Source organism: Ovis canadensis, chromosome 2 (genome assembly GCF_042477335.2).
Source record: "Ovis canadensis isolate MfBH-ARS-UI-01 breed Bighorn chromosome 2, ARS-UI_OviCan_v2, whole genome shotgun sequence".
In the NCBI taxonomy this organism is placed as follows: Eukaryota; Metazoa; Chordata; class Mammalia; order Artiodactyla; family Bovidae; genus Ovis; species Ovis canadensis.
This window is the reverse complement of record NC_091246.1, coordinates 155,102,732-155,125,905: the sequence shown is the minus strand read 5'-3', so window position 1 is coordinate 155,125,905 and position 23,174 is coordinate 155,102,732. Positions and strand designations below refer to the sequence as shown.

General features: G+C 39.0%; 1 protein-coding gene across 1 annotated transcript in view; it reads right to left on the bottom strand.

Annotated features, from left to right (window-relative positions):
• PLA2R1 (phospholipase A2 receptor 1) overlaps positions 1-23,174 on the bottom strand; it is a 126,505-nt gene that overhangs the window by 24,261 nt on the left and 79,070 nt on the right. Inside the window, 7 exon segments of the mRNA XM_069577407.1 lie at positions 4,200-4,339; positions 5,998-6,104; positions 6,379-6,443; positions 14,899-15,056; positions 15,687-15,722; positions 16,294-16,426; positions 19,506-19,590. Coding sequence (XP_069433508.1) covers positions 4,200-4,339; positions 5,998-6,104; positions 6,379-6,443; positions 14,899-15,056; positions 15,687-15,722; positions 16,294-16,426; positions 19,506-19,590 — 724 coding nt within the window.

The following is a 23,174-nucleotide window of genomic DNA, read 5'->3' as shown; positions in this document are numbered from 1 at the left end:
GACTATGTGGATCACAATAAACTGTGGAAAATTCTGAAAGAGATGGGAATACCAGACTACCTAACCTGTCTCTCGAGAAACCTATATGTAGGTCAGGAAGCAACAGTTAGAACTGGACATAGAACAACAGACTGGTTCCAAATAGGAAAAGGAGGACGTCAAGGCTGTATATTGTCACCCTGCTTATTTAACTTCTATGCAGAGTACATCATGAGAAACGCTGGACTGGAAGAAGCACAAGCTGGACTGGAAGAAGCACAAGCTGGAATCAAGATTGCTGGGAGAAATATCAATAACCTCAGATATGCAGATGACACCACCCTTATGGCAGAAAGTGAAGAGGAATTAAAAAGCCTCTTGATGAAAGTGAAAGAGGAGAGTGAAAATGTTGGCTTAAAGCTCAACATTCAGAAAACTAAGATCATGCATCTGGTCCCATCACTTCATGGGAAATAGATGGGGAAACAGGGGAAACAGTGTCAGACTTTATTTTCCTGGGATCCAAAATCATGGCAGATGGTGATTGTAGCCATGAAATTAAAAGACGCTTACTCCTTGGAAGGAAAGTTATGACCAACCTAGATAGCATATTAAGAAGCATAGACATTATTTTGCCAACAGGTCCTTTGCCAAAGGTCCATTTAGTCAAGGCTATGGTTTTTCCAGTGGTCATGTATGGAAGTGAGAGTTGGACTGTGAAGAAAGCTGAGCACTGAAGAATTGATGCTTTTGAACTGTGGTGTTGGAGAAGACTCTTGAGATCCAACCAGTCCATTCTAAAGGAGGTCAGTCCTGGGTGTTCTTTGGAAGGAACAATGCTGAAGCTGAAACTCCAGTACTTTGGCCACCTCATGCAAAGAGTTGACTCATTGGAAAAGTCTCTGATGCTGGGAGGGACTGGGGGCAGGAGGAGAAGGGGACGACAGAGGATGAGATGGCTGGATGGCATCACCGACTCGATGGACGTGAGTTTGAGTGAACTCCGGGAGTTGGTGAGGGACAGAAAGGCCTGGCATGCTGCAATTCATGGGGTTGCAAAGAGTCGGACACGACTGAGTGACTGAACTGAACTGAACTGAGTATTGGCAGTAATCAAAAACATGGGTAATAACAAGTATTTTCAAGGATGTGGAAAAATTGTTAGCATACACTGTTGGCAGGATTATAAAATGGTTCAACCATTGTGAAAAACAGTTTGCTGGGTCTTCAAAAAGTTAAACACAGAATTAGCATATGATGTAGCAATTCCACTTCTAGGTATATACCACAAAGAAGTGAAAACAGGACTCCAGGAGATCCTTGTGTATGCCAATGTTCCTAGCAGATTTATTCATAATAGTTAAAAAGTAGAAATAACTGAAGTCCATCAACAAATGAATAGATAAACAAAATGTGATATGGAATATTAAGTCATAAAAGGAATGAAGTTCTGATGCATGCTATAACATGGGTGAACCTTGAAAGCATTATGCTAAGTTATCTAAGCCTGCCACAAAAGGGCAAACGTTGTATGAGTTCATTTATCTCAATTGTCTAGAATAGGCAAACTCATAGAGATGGAAAATAGATTAGGGCTTACTGTGGGCTGGAGGGGACTTCCGTGGTGGCTCAGATGCTAAAGAATCTGCCTGCAATGTGGGAGACCCAGGTTTGATCCCTGGGTCAGCAAGATCACCTGGAAAAGGGCATGGCAACCCACTCCAGTGTTCCTGCCTGGAGAATTCCATAGACAGAGGAGCCTGGTGGGCTGCAATCCATAGAGTCGCAAAGAGTTAGACACAACTGAGCATCTAACACTTTCTTTCACTTTATGGGCTGGAGGGGAAAGGGAATTGGGAGGCATTGCTTAGCCAGTGACAGAGTTTCTGTCTGGGATGATGATAAGCTTTGGAAACAGAAGTGATGGCTGAACAATACTGTGGATGTAATTAATGCCATGAACTGCACACTTAAAAATGGCTTAAATAGCATATTTTATATTATATATTTTACCACAATAAAATAACCTAAAAAACAATTGTCAAAGGTTTTAATAAAAAACTTAGTAATACTCAAATCCTATTGAATATTTGGTATTTTGTCATATTGAAATATATATGTAATCATAACTGGTAAAAATATTTTATAGTTTTAGAAATAAGAAGCACTGAAAGTTTCAATTATTTTTTAAAGATATTTATTTATTCATATATTTGGCTGCACTGGGTCTTAGTTGCGGTATGTGGGATCTAGTTGCCTGACCAGGGATCAAAGCCAGGCCCTCTGCGTTGGGAATGTAGAGTCAGCCATTGGACCATCAGGGAATTCTCTCGACTATTAAAAGCAGTATATCTCTATATTATATAACATTTTAGAGAACAACTATATTATTTTAGAAAATATCTCGCACTGCCACTGGACCGATTGTATCCCAGAGCTAAGGTGATTTGGTAATTCTTAAGGACTTATATGAAGTGGCAGCTGTAGGAAGGGGACAATACTCAGGGTCAGAAAATCTGAGGTTGATTCTCAGCCTGAGACTTATTTGCTGTAAGTTTCAAAAAAACCTACACAACATTATTAGCCTCAGTCTTCTCATATGTAAGATGGTATAACTGTTCTGTGTATTTTAAACATTCAATAAAATAAGATATACACACACACACATACATATATGTATGTATATATGTAATTGCCAGCAGAAGCAGCTACAGGGTGGGAGAAACTCAAATGTCCATTGATGGATAAGTGGAAAAACAAAATGTGTTATGTACATATGATGGAATATTATTCAGTCTTCAAGAGGAAGGAAATTCTGACACTTGCTACAATATGGGTGAGCGTGGAGGACACTGCTCTAAGTGAAATAAGCCAGTTACAAAAGGACAAGTACTATATGATTCCGTTCACGTCTGGTATCTGAAGCTGTCAAATTAATAAAGACAGAGTAAAGTAGTGGTGGCTAGGGGCTGTGAAGAGGGAGAGTGAGAGGCTGTTGTTTAATGGGTTTAGAGTTTCAATTTTACAAGATGAAAACGGTCTGCAGAGTCATTGCACAGCAACATGCATATGGTGGTGGTTTAAGTCTCCAAGTCGTGTCTGACTCTTGCAACCCATGGACTGTAGCCCGCCGGGCTTCCCTTCCATGGGATTTTCCAGGCAAGAATACTGGAGTGGATTGCCATTTCTTTCTCCAGGGGATCTTCCCGAACCAGGAATCGAACCCAGGTCTCCTGCATTGCAGGCAGATTCTTTACCGACTGAGCTATGAGGGAAGCATATACTTAACACTAAAAATGGTTAAGATGATACATTCTATGTTATGTGAATTTTACCACAATTAAAAATATCAGTCCCAAATACGTATGTGCTCAATAAATATGTATTAAATACACATGACCTCATAACAATGAGAGGAAGATCGCAAGGGAGAGAATGCCCTGCCAATGTAACTAAACATATAGACTGAAAATTGCCTATGCTGGAGGAGCAATTTCATATTAGTATATGAAATTATGGCACAGTTTGAGCTTTTTAATTATCAAAGAGTTAAACATTTATAATTTGAGATGCATTTTAATTACTTCCACCTAAGGCCTATAAAGTAATTTTATTTTAAAACAAGGAATGGAGGGGAAATTTTGGCCTTAATTGGAGACAGTATCAGAAATAATAAATCTGGCTTACAATATCCCCACTGGCCACTTTAAAAAATTAGAAAAAAATTCAATTCTTCATGGAAGCACCAGCTTTATGAGGCTCAAGACAAAGCTGACTGAGCTACGTTATTAGTTGGTCAATTCACAAGGCGTGTAGAGCTATATGTGGGCTCCAGGCAGAAAGACACAAAAGAAGAAAACAGCCTGGGCCCTCTGGAGTTGACGGCTCATTTGGGAACATGGCCTAGACACACACACACACACACGTGTGCATGCACGCACATCACACCTAAATGAAATAGTCATACAGCACAATGAATGACAATGTCAGTGGCAAAAACTGCGTATACAAATGGAGGGTGGTGTCAAAGCTGTTGTTGACAAAACCATCTCATTTCAAGAAATCTGTCCCTAAATAGAAAACTTCTCAAATGCCTTGAAAATTGTGACAAAAAAATTCCAGGTCCAATGGTTTTTCATAGCCAGGCCCACTTTTAATTACATTCTAAAATTAACATCTACAAAAGAAAAACAAAAGCAACTTTTTGAAAACAAGTTTACCTTATAGTCAAAATATAACCATCCTTTGGGACATGTTCCATGTTGTTTTGGAATATCTCTCTCTTTTTCTATGACCCAAACCTTTTTTCGCTTACAGATGCTAGGCATAGAAATTGAACACTCTTCACTAGCCCAGAGACCTGGAGGAGAAAATGGTTAGAAATAATAGAAAATAATGGTGATGTAGAAATTCTGTAATGGTCAATTTTTTTGTGTGACTGCTTTGGTTTACCATACTTTTTTAAATCTGGAAATTGAACTATATTTAACTACTAACTATAGAGTTCTCTGTGACAAGAGCTAACTGGGGAAAATGTCAAATCAGTAATTCTAATTTAAGAATGTAGAAATTTTGCAAATGCAAGAAAAATGCAAACAAATATTGGAAATGAAATCACAACACTGTTGAAAGTTTTAAGAACATTTGACTTGTTTAACAAAGGATATTTTTGTAGAGTAATATTTTTGTTTTACTAAGAGTGCAAGCTTTAATCAGTTGTTGCCATGTGAGACTGGGGCCTGCTATTTCCAAATCTCCTAATTTTTAATAAAAGCCAGAAAATATGAATTTTTGAAAGATTAAGATAAATAAATATTCTTTGTTTTAAAGTATTCCACTTCAAGGCAAAAAGAGGGAAAAGATTCTAAAATAACAGACGATCATTTCTACTCTAATTCTTAAAAATATAATAATTTAGAAAACATTTTTAGAAAAAAATAACCCAGGAACTTCCAAGGAAGAAGCACTTTTCAACACTGACCCTTGAACAAAACACTAGAATGTACTAATTAGAGACATGCCCTCAGGAAGATGTGTCCCAAAGTCCTCAGTCTCTTAGAAAATAATTAGAAAGTCTTTATTTTCAGAGTAAAGATTATAGAATGTATTTCATTAGCATTCAAGTCATAAGTTCCAGAACAGGACAAGGATGCACGTAAATTGCAGGGGAAGATTCTGCTTTCTAGTGTGAGGGGTATGAGCCAAAAAGATATTGGCATTTTGAAGGAGGGGCTGGAATGCTATTTTCAATTCAGATTAGCTGCTCTTCTTCCAGAATCACAAACAGCCTTTCTGTAGGCTGTTGTGACACCTGCTGGCAAAAGCAAGCTGATTAACAACATGGATTTTCCTCTCCTTTCTCTGCAGTTGCCCTTAAGCCAGAGATGGCTTTCCATAGTTTTACTTCTCCTGACTTGGGAGGATCTGTTAGGAACATCATTACCTCTTATTGGATAGAAAGCGGAATGGATATGAGTGGACGATCAACCCCAATAACACTGCACTGATGCACAGAATGAAAAAACCCAGCTTAGACATACATGTGCCTCTAAGTCCAACTGGCAGAGCGTTGGTGTTCTAAGGCAAGCAGCAATTAAGGCCAAATGTGTAAAAAGAATGAATTCAGGGAAAATTTTTCGTAAATGGAAAAAAATTTCAGAGGTTAAAATTCTGGCCAATTATACACTGGATACTACAAACAGATTTTTTTTAATGGGCCCATATTGAAATTTCATAGAGAACAGTATTAGGCAAGTTTTTGACCCATTTCAGTAGGCACATTTTTGGTAGTTTTGGTTCAAGATGAAGGACTTATCTAGATGTAAACTATTTTCAAGAACATGAATGCATGGAACAAGCTGTAGGAAACTTAAGACTGATCAAATTAAACACACGCGGTTGAAAAGCAAAATAACCAAACAGAACCTTCTCACTGAATTAATGCAATTAAAAGGAGACTTTAAGTCTTCTGAAAATTATGTGTGCATTATAAACCCCAAAATGGATTAATAAAATAACCTGTTATGGATGAAATGAAGCCACACCTCTGGCTCTCATTAAGGCCCATAGATCTTTCTTTTCCTTTGTCCCAGTTCTGATATATTACTGGTGATCCATCTCTCCAACTGCAAGAAAATTAAGAAATTAAAAGTCTTCTCTCATTCTGCACATTCAGTCTTTAAGACCATTTTTGGAGTTCTGGGGTATGAACTGGAGACATAATTATTTTATTAAATTAAAAAAAATACTCATGTCTTTAGTTAGGGAAATGAAAATTTATAAGTTAACGATAATGTTTGAAAGCTATTCAACAAATTAACCACTAAGATCTAGTCCAATCACTCTGCGAATAAAAAACCTGTCAAACAGGGTTAAATGCAAATTAATCTAGGTCCATACCGAAATTCATCATTGGCTCTTTCTTCTCGAAGTCCAATCCACCAATTTACACCATACTTTGATAGCTATTTAAAAAAGAGAGAGAATGTCAGCATTTATTCTACTTGTTTTCCCTTTACACTATTAAGATTAATGGGGTTGCTGTTAATAGCTTTCTATTCTTCAGTATTTTACCCAGTTATTTAAAGAAGAGTACACTAAGGCCAAGCATCTTGAGAAAACCTGAAACTTCGTCTTTCTAAACTACTCCCTCCTCATTATAGAAGAAAATTGGAATCAAATATTTCAAATAATTTTACTTTCATACATAACTTTGTTACAATGTTTCTTATATATGAGAAAATAAATTTTCTAACTCTCATAGTAGGGATTTATAAAGTAATATTGTCAAGTGAAATAGAATTCCTTTGTAAACTAAAAGTTTAGTGACTTATTCTCTCAATGATTTATAAAAATTTACTGCAAAACCACAATACTTGAAAAACAGTTCGAGGCATAAAGACCTCAATAGTAAAAAGAACTTGTATTTTAGGCATTAGTCTGATTGTAAGTATTAGCCCTCTCCCCCATTCAAAAGGAAACTACAGTATAGGACAAAAGAATACTGCAGTATTTCCAGTGCTTGACAACTAGAAAATTATCCTTTCTATATTTTATTAATTTATGCTGTTATTTATCACATAATCTCAATACAATAAAGAATAAACTTGAAACATCATAGACATGCATGTGAATATACACGTTAGACCAGATGTAATGCTGGACTTATGACCCAGGAAATTTCCCTCTTCAACTATAAAGGAAGAAGAGGCATTAAGGATTTCTCTAAGGCCTCTAAATCAATATTGTTTATTGTGTGTGTGCTGTGTGTGAAATGTAACTTAACTTTTTATGCTAAAACCCTGTTAACTTGAAGGCATTATACATTTAAATTTTCACTTTCATTTCTTCTGCAAAGACTTGGAGATGCATTTTAAAAACATTTTTTTTTTCCCATGTGAATTTCAAGTCATCATACAACAGAACCTAATAGCTCTCTAACATTCTGATTTATACGCGAGTATTTTTACTCCTTAACCAGTGTGGCTGTCTGCCACATCAGCAGTTTGTGAATAATGCAAGATGGAGCGACTGTAGTTTTGGCTCCCGGAGGTGCTGTTTCATGGACGTGTTCTTACACGCTGAATCTAGGCTCCTATTGTCAGCCTCTGGAATGGGTCCATGGAGACTGGCTGTGAACTCAGTGGGAGAACCACAACCATTTCATTCAATCTAAAGAGGTCTCGTGTGCAGCAATAGCGGGAATCATGGTCTGCTTGTTCATTGCCCCAATTAAGGATCTGTAAAGACAAATTACAACTACCACATCTTAAGTGGCATATTTATTACCACCTCAATTATAGCATGGTAATCCTCCACATGGTACATCACAACCTGTTGTGACATGGGACAGAACTTCATAGGTCAAGTGAGAAGACACTCAGAGTAAAAAATCCAATGTGAAAAATAGATGTTGTGGATTTCACTTTAGGTGTAAAACCACAACAATAAAAGATACTAGTATTCTTTTGTATAAAAAATGTGATACAGCCATGGACTTCATGATATCAATTTGTTTTGTTACAAGTATTCATTATAGATAGCATCATATGGGAAGAACACTTAGCATAAACAAATAACCCACAATAATATCCAATATACTAATCTACAAAGCAATGTAAGGGAGAACAACCTGTTATCTCTTAAAATGTTTCCATAAAAATAGCAAAACCAAATTATTTTAAGGATTTAAAACACCAGATTTGGGGGGATGACTAATAGATTTGATATATTTTTGTCAGAAAATTTTTTAAGTAAAATTGAAAAAATAAGAGTAAACTGCAGTTTTGAAATGCAAATATTTATTGCACAACACAGCATAACAATATTAGTTCATGTCAAACAACTCGTAAAGTGCTCATTTTTAAAATTTTTTTGGCATTGATCTGACCAATAAGATGACTCAAAAAATTTGTTCTCAAAAATTCCCCTGTGGTCTTCTGTTAGTCAAAGAGGAAATTATGCCTCATCACTTTTCCAAGATGGAAACATTCTTTTTAAAAAATTCTGCTTCAGACTTTTAAAAAACTGCATCCAGCTTTCTTTCTCAATAATTAGTTCTTCTACTCCCCCAAAGAATGATATTTTTGTCTTTCGTATTTCTGAGTCACTATTCTTTGTAGAGAAGCTATACAATACATATGTAACTTTAAAAATATTTAATTACGTCTATTCTTCCTGCAATTATAGGATGGGTGTGCTACAAAAATGAGTGGTGTGACCTCTACATGTTTAGTTCCTCATCCAGAACTTCTGGACTGACCTAAGAAATGTAGGTCACCATAAATACTATCACTATCTTGAACAAAAATTGCCTAATAGCTACAAATATGCAGGAGGAAGAACTGCTTTAGAAAGACACAGCATTCTTCTCTCTAAATTGATGCCATTCCCTTCGGTTCCCTTGCCCCATGCTGTGTCTCCCCACCCTTTACTCTCTGTGGCACACTGTGGTGTTGGATCAGTCAGCCGCTCACCTGTGACACTGAAAGAACATTCTGTATCAACCGGGTCATAGGCTGGGTAACACTTTTACCATCTAAGACACCACAGGGTTTGTCTGGCTTGGGATCACTAGATCGAATCCTCAACTCTAGATCATGGCACTGGCTATGCCTTCTTAAATGGTAAGCCCATGGGGTTTTACTATTCCATTCCATGAGAGGTATTAACTCTGCCATTCCCACTGGCTTCCCAACCACCGAAGACTGAGAGAGTGAATTACGGAAAAGGTGAAGAGAAAAGGGTACAGAGGTTCTCCAAAGACCTAAGCTCTGCTGGAAGGATCAAAGAAGCCCTTCACTGTTCATGTCTGAGACAGAGCTGGCAGCTATCATTTGGGGAGGGACTTTATATTATTTTATTTTTAATTAATTAAAAAATTGAGGTATAGTTCATTTACAATATTATATTAGTTTCATGTGTATAACATAGCGATTCAAAATCTTTTACAGATTATACTCCACTAAATTTATTGTAAAATAATGGCTATATTTCCCTGTGCTGTATAATATATCCTTGAAGCTTATTTATTTTATACATAGTAGGTTATACTTCTTAATCCTCTACCCTTATCTTGCCCCTCCCCTTTTCTTCTCCCCACTGATGATCACTAGTTCATTTTCTGTATCTATGAGCTTGTTTCTGTTTTGTTATATTCATCATTTGTTTTATTTTTTAAGATTCCACATATAAGTGATAATGCACAGTATTTATCTTTCTCTGACTTACTTCATGAAGCACAATACCCTCTTGGTCCATACATGGTGTTGCAAATGGCCAACTTTCATTCTTTTTATGACTAATATTCCACTGCATATATATGACACATCTTTATCCATTTATCTATTGATGGACACTTAGATTATTTTCCTATCTGGGCTATTGACAAAACGTGGTCCCCCGGAGAAGGGAATGGCAAACCACTTCAGTATTCTTGCCTTGAGAACCCCATGAACAATATAAAAAGGCGAAAAGATGTCACACTGAAAGAAGAACTCCCCAGGTTGGTAGGTGCTCAATATGCTGCTGGAGAAGGGCTCAGTAAAGAATGAAGAGGCTGAGCTAAAGTAAAATCAACACCCAGCTGTGGATGTGATTGATGACAGAAGTAAAGTCCGATGCTGTAAAGAACAATATTGCATAGGAACCTGGAATGTTAGGTCCATGAATCAAGATAAAGTGGAAGTGGTTAAACAGGAGATGGCAAGAGCAAACATCAACAGTTTGGGAATCAGTGAACTAAAACGGACTGGAATGGGCAAATTTAATTCAGATGACCATTACATCTACTACTGTGGGCACGAATCCCTTGGGAGGAATGTAGGAGGACTTGTAGTCAACAAAAGAGTCCAAAATGCAGTACTTGGGTGCAGTCTCAAAAATGACAGAATGATCTCTGTTTGTTTCCAAGGCAAACCATTCAATATCACAGTAATCCAAGTCTATGCCTCAATCACTGATGCCAAAGAAGCTGAAGTTGAATGGTTCTATAAAGATCTACAAGACCTTCTAGAACCAACACCAAAAAAAAGATGTCCTTTTCATCATAGGGGACTGGAATGCAAAAGTACATAGTCAAGAGATACCTGGAGTAACAAGCTAGTTTGGCCTTGGAGTACAAAATTAAGCAGGGCAAAGACTAACAGAATTTTGCCAAGAAAACATACTGGTCATAGCAAATTACCCTCTTCCAACAACACAAGAGAAGACTTTACACATGGACATTACCAGATTGGTCAATACCAAAGTCAGATTGATTATCTGCTTTTCAGCCAAAGATGGAGAAGCTATATATAGTCAGCAAAAACAAGACAGGGAGCTGACTGTGGCTCAGATCATGAACTCCTTATTGCCAAATTCAGACTTAAATTGATGAAAGTAGGGAAAACCACTAGACAATTCAGGTATGACCTAAATCAAATCCCTTACGATTATACACTGGAAGTGACAAATAGATTCAAGGGATTAGACCTGATAGAGAGTCTGAAGAACTATGGATGGAGGTTCATAACATTGTATAGGAAACTGTGATCAAAACCATCCCCAAGAAAAAGAAATGCAAAAAGGCAAAATAGTTGTCTGAGGAGGCCTTACAAACAGCTGAGAAAAGAAGAGAATTAAAGGGCCAAGGAGAAAAGGAGAGATATATCCGTTTGAATGCAGAGTTCCAAAGAATAGCAAGGAGAGGTAAGAAAGCCTTCCTAAGTGACCAGTGCAAAGAAACAGGAAAGCAACAGAATGGGAAAGACTAGAGATCTCTTCAAGAACATTAGAGATACCAAGGGAACATTTCATACAAAGATGGGCACAGTAAAAGACAGAAATTGTATGGACCTAACAGAAGCTGAAGATATTCAGAAGAGGTGGCAAGAATACACAGAAGAACTGTACAAAAAGATCTTAATGACCCAGATAACTATGATGCTGTGATCACTCACCTAGAGCCAGACATCCTGGAGTGTGAGTCAAGTGGGTCTTAGGAAGCATCACTATGAACAAAGCTAGTGGAGGTGATGGAATTCCAGCTGAGCTATTTCAAATCCTAAAAGACAATGCTGTGAAAGTGCTGCCCTCAATACACCAGCAAATTTGGAAAACTCAGCAGTGGCCACAGGACTGGAAAAGTTAGTTTTCATTACAATTACAAAGAAAGGCAATGCCGAAGAATGTTCAAGCTGCTGCACAATTGCACTCATCTCACACGCTAGCAAAATAATGCTCAAAATTCTCCAAGCCAGGCTTCAACAGTATGTGAACTGAGAGCTTCCAGATGTTCAAGCTGGATTTAGAAAAGTCAGAGCAACCAGAGATCAAATTGCCAACATCTGCTGGATCATAGAAAAAGCAAGAGAATTTCAGAAAAACATCTATTTCTGCTTTATTGACTATGCTAAAGCTTTTGACTGTGTGAATCACAACAAACTAGAAAATTCTAAAAGAGATGGGAATATCAGATCACCTGACCTGCCTCCAGAGAAATCTGTATGCAGGTCAAGAAGCAACAGTTAGAACTGGACATGGAACAACGGACTGGTTCTAAATTGGGAAAAGGAAATGTCAAGGCTGCATATTGTCACCCTGCTTATTTAACTTCTATGCAGAGTACATCATGCAAAATGCCAGGCTGGATGAAGCACAAGCTGGAATCAAGACTGCCGGGACAAATATCAATAACCTCAGATATGCAGATGACACCACCCGTATGGCAGAGAGCGAAAAGGAACAAAAGAACCTCTTGATGAAAGTGAAAGAGGAGAGTGAAAAAGCTGGCTTAAAATTCAACATTCACAAATCTAGATCATGGCATCCGGTCACATCACTTCATGGCAAATAGATGGGAAAACAATGGAAGCAGTGACAGACTTAATTTTCTTGGGCTCCAAAATCACTGCAGATGGTGACTGCAGCCGTGAAATTAAAAGACGCTTGCTCCTTGGAAGAAAAGCTATGACTAACCTAGACAGCACATTAAAAAGCAGAGACATTTACTTTACCCCCAAAGGTCCATCTAGTCAAAGCTATGGTTTTTCTAGTAGTCATGTATGGATGTGAGAGTTGGACCATAAAGAAAGCTGAGCACCGAAGAACTGATGCTTTTGAACTGTGGTGTTGGAGAAGACTCTTGAGAGTCCCTTAGACTGCAAGGAGATCCAACCGGTCAATCCTAAAGGAAATCAATCCTAAATATTCATTGGAAGGACTGATGCTGAAGCTGAAACTCCAATACTTTGGCCAATTGATGTGAAGAACTGACTCATTTGAAAAGAACCTGATGATGGGACAGATTGAAGGCAGGAGGAGAAGGGGATAACAGAGGATGAGATGGTTGGATGGCCTCAGCGACTCAATGGACAGGAGTTTGAACAAGCTTCGGGAGTTGGTGATGGACAGGAAAGCCTGGCGTGCTGCAGGCCGTGGGGTAGCAAAGAGTCGGACAGAACCGAGCAACTGAACTGAGCTGACTGCTGAACATTGGGGCGCATGTATCTTTTAAAATTAGTGTATTTATTTTTTCCAGATATATACCTAGGAGTGGAATTGCTGGATTCTTTGAGGAATCTTTGTGTTGTTTTCCATAGTAGCTGCACCAATTTACATTCTCACCAACAATATACAAGGGCTGCCTTTTGGAGGATGGATTGTTTTAATATAATGCACATGCTGTTCTGCTGCCCACAGCGGTTTTTGAAAATGACCTTGTAAGTCAGATGACTTGGGTTCACTTTCAAATTCCACTGCCAAGCTGCTGTGTAACAAAGTTGTTTCACCCATTTAAAGGCTTCGCTTCCTCATCTGTAAGATCTGCTGCTGACAGACTCCCCACAGAGAGTTCTTAGAAAGATTGAATGCCATTAAACACTAGTGCTTCACAGCGCTTGACACTGTGACAAGTAAGTATTGGCCAATCATCACTTCCTTTTGGGATGTGCCCTTTACATCTTGATAGATTGGTTTTCAGCCATTCACCTGGTCTCTTATTACTGCCACTTGGGGCAAGGAGTCTGCCTCTGCCATCTAGCTAAAGAAACAAATGCATTTTCTGAGGTCGTGATATATAACTCGTTGATACTTAATGTTCTGGTTTTGACTTACGTGTTCCGTTTGTAGGAGATGAAAAGCAGTGATGCAATGCATGAACTGATACTAGGGGATAGCCTGTTCTCCTGGGTGGTCTGCCACTGTGTCTCTGTGGGGCAGCGTAGTTGTCACCTAACCCCTCTGGTTCTTGGGTTTTCCATCAAAAGCCAGTAGTGGACCCAACCTGCATCCTCCTCACTGTATGTGTTCAAAGAGAATTACAGAGACAGGAAAGCCCTATGAGATGTGAGGGAAGACATTTCTCTTACAAGTCAAGGGTGCTTTAACATAGAACTTCATTTTAACAGTTAACTTACAAACATATGAAAAGATGATAGAGCAATAAAGGATTCCTGGAGACCATGAAATAATGTTAAATTATGGAAAAAGAAAAAAGGCTCTCTCTTACCTTTAACAGTTTCCTAGAGAAAATTAGGAATGAGGTTGTTCCTCCCTGGTGCCCCCTTGGTAATTTGTACAGACTGCTCTCTTTTCTTTTACTACATTGTGTTATTTCCAGCTTTTTAAAGACGCTGACTGTATCTCATTTTTGTGTCCTTGACATTTTTGTGTCCTTGACAAATACCACAGTGCCTGAGACAAAGCTAATGCTCAATAAATGCTTACTGAAGAAATACACGGAAAACCTGACACTATTCCTTGGTAGTCTATTTCGTATTTAATAGATTTTCCATGCTCCTTTCTAATTAGCCTAGCTTCTCAAAGGATTAAGTCCAGTCTTTATCTGAAGTTGAAATGTAGAACCACTTCTTACCATTTTCTGTATAGAGTCTAAAAAATATTGCACTCTTATAAGTAAAATTTGGAATTTTAAAACAGCATGCACCTCCCAGTAGTCCTTGTCCCTCATCAGTGCTTAATCTTCCTGCATGCATCTATCCACTTATCTTTTTCTAAAATACTACGTAGTTCTATTTACTTGTATTGCTTGCAGTTTTCCTTCCTAGACTAGACTAGAAGCTCCAGGTGGGCAGGGATTTTGGTCTATTGGAAGCACTGATAAAACCTCAGCCCCTAGAATAGTAGATGCAGAATAAATAAGCTTTGAATGATGGAATGAACCTCACAAAACAATAAAATTCTACTCACTCATCTTTGTCGCTAAAAAAAGCATGAGAAGTGAAAGAACCGACGAACATAGTAAACCTGTGTTTCCATTATTTTCTCTAAATCTTTGCAACAGGAAGAAAAACAATTCTTAAAAATCTAAGACTTTCAATGAAACAAATTAATGTCTGAAGTCTTTTGAAAACAAAACCCCTCAAGGACTGAGGAAGGAGTTAAACTCTGAGTTTCTCATAGTTAATCAAATTTAAGTACCGCTCTTATTTTGCTGTGGATGAATTCTTGTTCATGTGCAGAATGAATAGTGAGAATATCACTGCGCAGCCAGCCACAGACAAACTCAAAGGAGGACCATTCCGAGGCATAAATATGAAAAAGGTACTCTGCATCCTGATAAAAGAGCCAGGGTGCATCTGGAAGAGAAATAAGCAATGGAAGTGATACAACAATTATTGAGCAATGTAATGCAAATGTAAATAGGGTGTGCTATGATTGACCTCACATGTGTAATTTAGTCACTCAAAGTTAAGAAAATGTGTGTGAATACACCTACTCCCACACATACATAAGTATACAGTTTATTTTCACTGGTCTCTTTCATATATGAAACATGAAGTCTGGGCTAGATGCATATTTTAAAATCATGTGCCATAAAAATGGAGTTAAGCTATGATATTACTCTTTAGTAACATTTAATGACATTTTGATTTTTAAAAATATGTATTTATTTATTTGGCTACACTGGGTCTTAGTTGTGGCATGCGGGATCTTCCATCTTTGTTGTGGCATGCGGGATCATTAGTTGTGGCATGAGGAATCTAGCTCCCTGACCAGGGATGAAACCAGGGCCTCTTGTATTGGGAGTGTTGAGTCTTACTCACTGGCCCACAAAAGAAGTCCCTAGTTTGATTATTTATTAATGGTTAATTTGAACAAATTAGTTCTCAATCAACACAAGAAAAGAGTAACTCCATTGGTGCTATGTAACAACAGAGTAATGGTATAAAGTAGCATAACGTTAGTAATTCAGGAATAGTTCTTACCATACTGATACCAGGGTGGAACCTTGGGTCTCACATCTGTAAAGTAAAAGCAAGCCAGTGTGAGTGATGTTTATTTACAGATGTACTATCTCTGAATTACTTCAGGCCTAAACACAATATTTTGGACTTTGGTTTTTAAAAGATTATTGAGAACCAGATGTTGCTTGGAAAGTGATCAGTTCTCCTACTTAAGAGGAGGCTCAAGAGGGAAATCTGGTTAAAGAAAAAAGGTTGTGAACACTTATTGAGAGCCTACTGTGTATTGCACACTATGCTGGTGCTGTCACTTAATCTGATAAGTAATTTTGTTTGTAATGTCACAATGACATTTCTTCCAGGTTGTACTTGCAAAATACAATACTCCAGAACATGGGGAGTTATCTTCATTTCCCACTAACTTAGCATATTGCACTGGTGTCATTTTTTCTCATTCCACCATGATACACATTTTTTTTTTTTGCTAAAATGGTGCAATCTGGTTCATCATGAAGGTTGTTGGTACTGTGGTCCAGGCTGCTTAAATTTTAGACCTCTGTAACTGTTGCCTTGGGAAAATGCTATAGATGGTTAGAAAGCAAACAAACAGTAAAAATCTTAATATTTTTACCTCTTGGAATTTTGCATATCCATTCACGTTTGGAACCACAGTATGAGGGTAGCAACGTTTTATTTGCCTTATAAACAGCACAATTTCTTGCATCTTCTCCAAAATAAGAATTGTCTAAAAATGAAGAGACAACCTGCAGCAGATGAAGTTCATTATTCCTTAATACTGATTCTCCACAAAAGGTTTCAAATGATCAAAAAGGCATCCCTGTAGAAAATCACAATAGACTTCTGGAGGAAGCAAGTTACGATGCCAGTTAAAGGTGGTTCCGCATTTGTGGAAAGCAAGCTAATGAAAACTTTAGCATTTTTTCTTGAAGATTCTTTTTCTGTTTTTTTAAAAAGAGGCATGCTACTCCTTTCTCCAGAAGGAATAAGTCAGATGAAGTTGCACTGTTTTCTCACTTAAGGTTAGGCTAGCTTTGGGATCTTGGGTTAACTTTTTAGTGGCTCAAGGATCTTTCAGAATTGAATCTCATCTTTAATGTAGATTCTTTTGCTTTTAGTCTCTAATACTAAGTCAACCCTAGCTTTAATCAAGAAACTATCTATTTCTATGAATGAACACACAACAGGAGTATTGACTAGAGATTCAAACTTCTCAACGATTTAGTGACTGCTCAGCTCAGTTGCTTCAGTCGTGTCTGACTCTGTGCGACCCCATAAATGGCAGTCCACCAGGCTCCCCCGTCCCTGGGATTCTCCAGGCAAGAACACTGGAGTGGTTTGCCATTTCCTTCTCCAATGCATGAAAGTAAAAAGTGAAAGTGAAGTCGCTCAGTCGTGTCCGACCCTGCACGACCCCATGGACTGCAGCCCACCAGGCTCCTCCGTCCATGGGATTTTCCAGGCAAGAGTACTGGAGTGGGGTGCCATCGCCTTCTCCGACTTAGTGACTGCTTGATAGAAATGTGGATTGACCATGAGTAAGACTCAGGTAAAAACCTGAAAAAAAAAGAGAGGGTTTTGAAACGATTTATGCTTCCCTGGTAGCTTAGGGGTGAAGAATCTGCCTGCAATGCAGGAGACACAGGTTCGATCTCTGGGTTGCGAAGAGCCCCGGGAGAAGCAAATGGCAACCCACTCCAGTATTCTTGCCTGGGAAATGCTATGGACAGAGGAGCTTGGCAGGCTATATAGTCCACGAGGTCACAATAGTTGGACACGACTTAGCTATTAAACCACCACCACATACTCACCTTCAAATATGTACAAAGTCATGCAATAATTCATCTAATTTATATATATATATATAAATAAAGTTCAGATTCAGAGAATGGCATGCGTTTGATATCTATTCTATCCAGAGGGAAGTGGTGAGGGACTCAGTCCACTGCTTCATGGCTTTATCTCATTGACTCTGAACCAAACTGTCTATGCCTCTCCAATTACTAATAAGTTTGTTTGTTTTACTGAAAGACATTGTTGACCTCTATGCACCACATTTTATTTTCCAAGCGCCATATTGACGTTAACCTCCCAACTGTGCTATGTGTTGGCTGCCATGAATGGGGCAGGCCAACCCTGCTTTATGCTCCTTCCACTCTCTGGGCCTTGGCTTCTTCATCAGCAGAGTAGATGGATGAGGCTAGGTCATCTCCAAGATCTCTTCCTGACCTCTGGTCCTGATGCCTTTTTCAAAGAAGCAGTACTGGCGTGGTATTTTTTTTTTTCCAACTAGCACACTCATTATTTTTATTCCCACTTAAGCATATAGTTTTTCTGCAAACCATTTCCTTGCTACAGATTTGAACACCATCTATGTATCAGGTCTAAAGATCCCTTTTCTCTTTTGATCTTTACTATGTCAAAATTTGGCTGCTGCTATTTTGCCAACGAGGAGACTTTATGACATTGTGGCTTTGGAGGCAGACAACCTGTATACAAATGCTGTCTCTCTTATGTATTATTTTAGGCAAACTACTTAATCATTTTAATACCCACTATGTTGAATCACTGTAGTGATGAAAAGAGATCATGCAAGGTTGCACTCAACTCAGTGCTCAGAACTTAACTGGGGCTCAATGAATAGGAGCTGTATTAAATGCTCACTGCAGGCTGTTGCTAACCCCAGTTCACTGGTGAAACTAAATAATTTGATTTTTCTTGTGCCTTCAGATGGATCTCATTTTAATCTGGGTTACTGCCTCTGTTTTTTTTTTTTCCCTATCATGAGGAAGGTCTCAGAAGTCCTCACTGTGCCTGAAAAAAAATGTAATTGTGAGTTCCTTTTTTCCTTCATGAGGTTTTTACACATGTGAGGCTGAATGAGAAACAATTATTTTTTTTCCTCCCAAATAATTTTCTTTGACTGCAAAGGAGGTGCAGCTTCTTAAACCTGGCATTTCTGTTCTTTTAAAGTGAGAGAAACTGAAGATATTTCTTTTCACTGTGACATAGACAAGGGTCTCACCCTCACATGATCAGGTGCTATGCAGGAGAGGGAGGGTGGGGCAAAGGAAGCATGCTGCTGCTGCTGCTGCTAAGTCGCTTCAGTCGTGTCTGACTCTGTGCGACCCCATAGATGGCAGCCCACCAGGCTCCCCCGCCCCTGGGATTCTCCAGGCAAGAACACTGGAGCGGGTTGCCATTTCCTTCTCCAATGCGTGAAAGTGAAAAGTGAAAGTGAAGTCGCTCAGTTGTGTCTGAGTCTTTGTGACCCCATGGACTGCAGCCCACCAAGCTCCCCTATCCCTGGGATTCTCCAGGCAAGAACAGTGGAGTGGGTTGCCATTTTCTTCTCCAATGCATGAAAGTGAAAGTGAAGTCGCTCAGTCGCATCCGACTCTCAGGGACCCCGTGGACTGCAGCCCACCAGGCTCCTCCGTCCATGGGATTTTCCAGGCAGGAGTACTGGAGTGGGGGTGCCATCACCTTCTCCGAAAGGAATCATGGTATTATTTTAAAGAATAGTTGCGTTTCTGCTGGAGATTCTTCACATGGGAGATGGTTTTCAGGGCTTTTTCAGTGATTTTTATTTCCTTTTAGAATGAGATTTTTTAGCCAGCTTCGGAAGTATCTGGCTAGCAAAGGTTTCTCAAGACCTTGCTGAAATGACTCTTTTGATACCAAGATCTGGGGCAGTTTTTGATTTAGGTCTGAGTCATAGGGAACATGGCTGTTCTTTCTAGGTTCTCTTGGTTGGTTTACCAAGTGGTTCAAGAGCCACCTGCTTTAAATTCATCTCCTTTTCTCCAACTTGGAAAGACTTACAGGAGTTCCATCAGACCATTCCCAAGAACCAGCATTCAGTGGGTTTCTTTTATTAAATCCAATCCAGAACTGTCTTTCTTCTGTCCTGTGAAGAGAAGAAACTAAAACTTGGCCCTTTTCATTGAATTCACAATATTATGTAACAGGTTCAAAAATTCTTTGAAGTATTTAGTTACGTAGGAAACAGCTGACATGACTAGCAGAATTGATCAAGTGAGCAAGCATTTATTGACCATTTCCTGTAAGCAAAACCAGAGCTATAAAATAAACTGAGCAAGGATTAATCTCACTTCCTACCTCTCTTGGTTTGTATGGTGTGCTCACTGGGGATGGGCAGCTGGGAGAAAAGTCTATCCATATTGAGAACATGGCTTTCTCATGGTCGTTAGGAATGGTAAGACCTTTCAGTTAGGACAAGAATACATGAAAGTGAGTTGGTAAGGAATTTGGGAACATCTTTTCCCTATTTATTTACTACTTTACTGCATATTTATATTGCTTTTCTATGTTTGTTGTTCTTTTGTCAAATGTTCATGTATTCTCTGAGGATTAATCACCACTATCACCATTTAATAAAAGGTTTACAGCAGGTTTGGTTCCTCCAACTATATCCCAGTGTAAATAATTCCACTGTGAATCAGTCTGAGGCATGGTAGATTAACTTCAGCCATCACCACTGGTTAGACTTCATGAGAAGCCCCACAGAGAACCATCTTCCCTCCTGTTAGGTGGTGGACGAATACGTTAAACCACAGAGTATTCAATACAGCAAGCAATAAAGGCTAACAGTACAATGAACCATCTCACTAAGATAATTTTCTGAGGATAATTTTGAAGAATTAAAGATTTAAAGGATTGAGAAGTCATGACAGATGCTTTATTTTCCTGAGTGCACAGAAGCAATCCTATTGTGAAGTGTCTCCTTCTCAGATGTTTGAGCTCTTTTTCTTGAATGATACAAATGAATGTAAAATATGACTTAGAAAATTCCAGCATCACTGAGACCCATTGGTCACTACCATGATTATAACTTACATTTAAGGTTGTGGGAAGGTGAGAATGCTGCCTTAAGCTTAAGCTAGGCAGACTCATCTCAGTGACCAGGCTGAAGACCCACATCACTCTTCCTGTGTTGAGAAGTTTTTATTCTTTTTCTCACTGAATTCAGAGTTCTACATTTTTCCTGCCGTATACTCACTCCTAGAATATGAACTGGTATTTATTTTCTCTCCAGCAATTTCCTAAAGTTGTATAATTTTAACTAGTTACTATATGATAAAAATAAAAAATAGAAAAATGATGCCATAGGAAGAAGAAGAAGCACTATGCTAACGATGAGAATTTGTTTATTTGGTATAATTAAGCATGAGATTTGGCTGAACTCCCTGGCAGTCTTGGACAAAAAGTAGAATATACATTATATAGCTTTTGTGATTAGGTGCTAAATATCAATAATTTGATAGATACTTGACACTGAATTCTGTGAGACATTCCAAGTGTGAGAATTTATATAAACAGAAGTGATATAATGAAACTTGATGTTACAGCAAACTTGGAGGCAGTTTGCATGTATTGTTTCATAGGGTAGACCTTACAATACACAAGTGTGAAAGGATGTTTTACAAGGGGCTGAGCCTTTGATTGTGTGGACCACAACAAACTCTGGAAAATTCTTAAAGAGATGGGAATACCAGACCAACTGACTTGCCTCTTGAGAAATCTGTATGCAGGTCAGGAAGCGGCAGTTAGAACTGGACATGAAACAACAGACTGGTTCCAAATAGAAAAAGGGGTACATCAAGGCTGTATATTGTCACCCTGCTTATTTAACTTACATGCAGAGTACATCTGAGAAATGCCGGGCTGGAAGAAGCACAAGCTTGAATCAAGATTGCTGAGACAAATATCAGTAACCTCAGATATGCAGATGATACCACCCTTGTGGCAGAGAGCGAAGAGGAACTAAAGAGCCTCTTGATAAAAGTGAAAGAGGAGAATGAAAAAGTTGGTTTAATACTCAACATTCAGAAACTAAGATCATGGCATCTGGTCCCATCACTTCATGGCAAATAGATGGGGAAACAGTGGAAACAGTGTCAGACTTTATTTTCTTGGGCTCCAAAATCACTGCAGATGGTGACTGCAGCCACGAAATTAAAAGATGCTTGCTCCTTGGAAGAAAAGTTATGATCAAAAAGTTATGACCAACCTAGACAGCATATTAAAAAGCAGAGATATTACTTTGCCAACAAAGGTCCGTCTAGTCAAAGCTATGGTTTTTCCAGTAGTCATGTATGGATGTGAGAGTTGGACTATAAAGAAAGAGTGCCGAAGAATTGATGCTTTTGAACTGTGGTGTTGGACAAGACTCTTGAGAGTCCCTTGGACTGTAAGGAGATCCAACCAGTCCATCCTAAAGGAAATCAGTCCTGAATATTCATTGGAAGGACTGATGTTGAAGCTGAAACTCCAAAACTTTGGCTACCTGATGCAAAGAACTGATTCAATGGAAAAGACCCTGATGCTGGGAAAGATTGAAGGCAGGAGGAGAAGGGGACAACAGAGGATGAGATGGTTGGATGGCATCAAAAACTCAATGGACACGAGTCTGAGCAAACTCCGGGAGTTGGTGATGGACAGGGAGGCCTGGCGTGCTGCAGTCCATGGGGTCGCAAAAAGTCGGACACGACTGAGTGACTGAACTGAACTGAGGTCATGAAGCCAAGTTACAACAGTGGAGATGATCACATTTCCCTTGGATCTGAGGCCCCATACCTGACTAGCAATCCAATAAACCAGGAAGCTTCTTGAACTTTTCCTCAGCCTCAGAGAATCTGACTCAGCAGCCCTGGCATGAGACTAGAGGGCACCTTGTCATCAAGTTTCCCGAGTGAGTGTGAGAATCAGCCAAGTTTGGGAACCATGGTCTCAGGACAGCATTTCCTGCAGGGCCTATCAGTTCTATGGGATTTTAGATAAGTGGTATCAAAAAAATAAAAAAGTTTTGTGGTCAAAGAAAGTGCTTCCTTCTAGAAGCCTTTACAATAGCCTTGGAAATATGGCAAATTTCCAAGATAGCACCTTGTTTTGCAAACATATTTGACCACAGAATCCCCCTATTTCCCCTGGAGTACTCCATGAGACACACATTGGGAGATACTACCACCTTTAAGGTCATTTTTATAGATGCTAGAGGTGAATAATTTGATGGTGTTACATATTATCCTTCTTAGGGGAGGGTCCTAAAAGACATTTATGGGGTAGGCCAGGATTTTCCTCAAAAAGTAGTTCTGGATTTTCTCAGAGATTCAGATAAGTGTTTCACTGAGACTTCAGATTTCCAGAGCTTGGAACACAGTACTCAGCATTATATTTGTTTGTGTTAAAATAAACGTATGAACGTGTGCCCCCCTCCTCCCCTTAGACCACAGCATCCTCAGGGGCAGGATTTTATGTCACATCTGTCGCATCTTCCAGCCACCCATGCATCTCTGGTGGCTCAGATGGTAAAGAATCGCCTGCAGTGCAGGAGACCTGGGTTTGATCCCTGGGTTGGGAAGAATCCCCTGGAGGAGGGCATGGCAACGCACTCCAATATTCTTGCCTGCAGAATCGCATGGACAGAGGAGCCTGGCAGGCTACAGTCCACAGGGTCACAAAGAGTCAGAC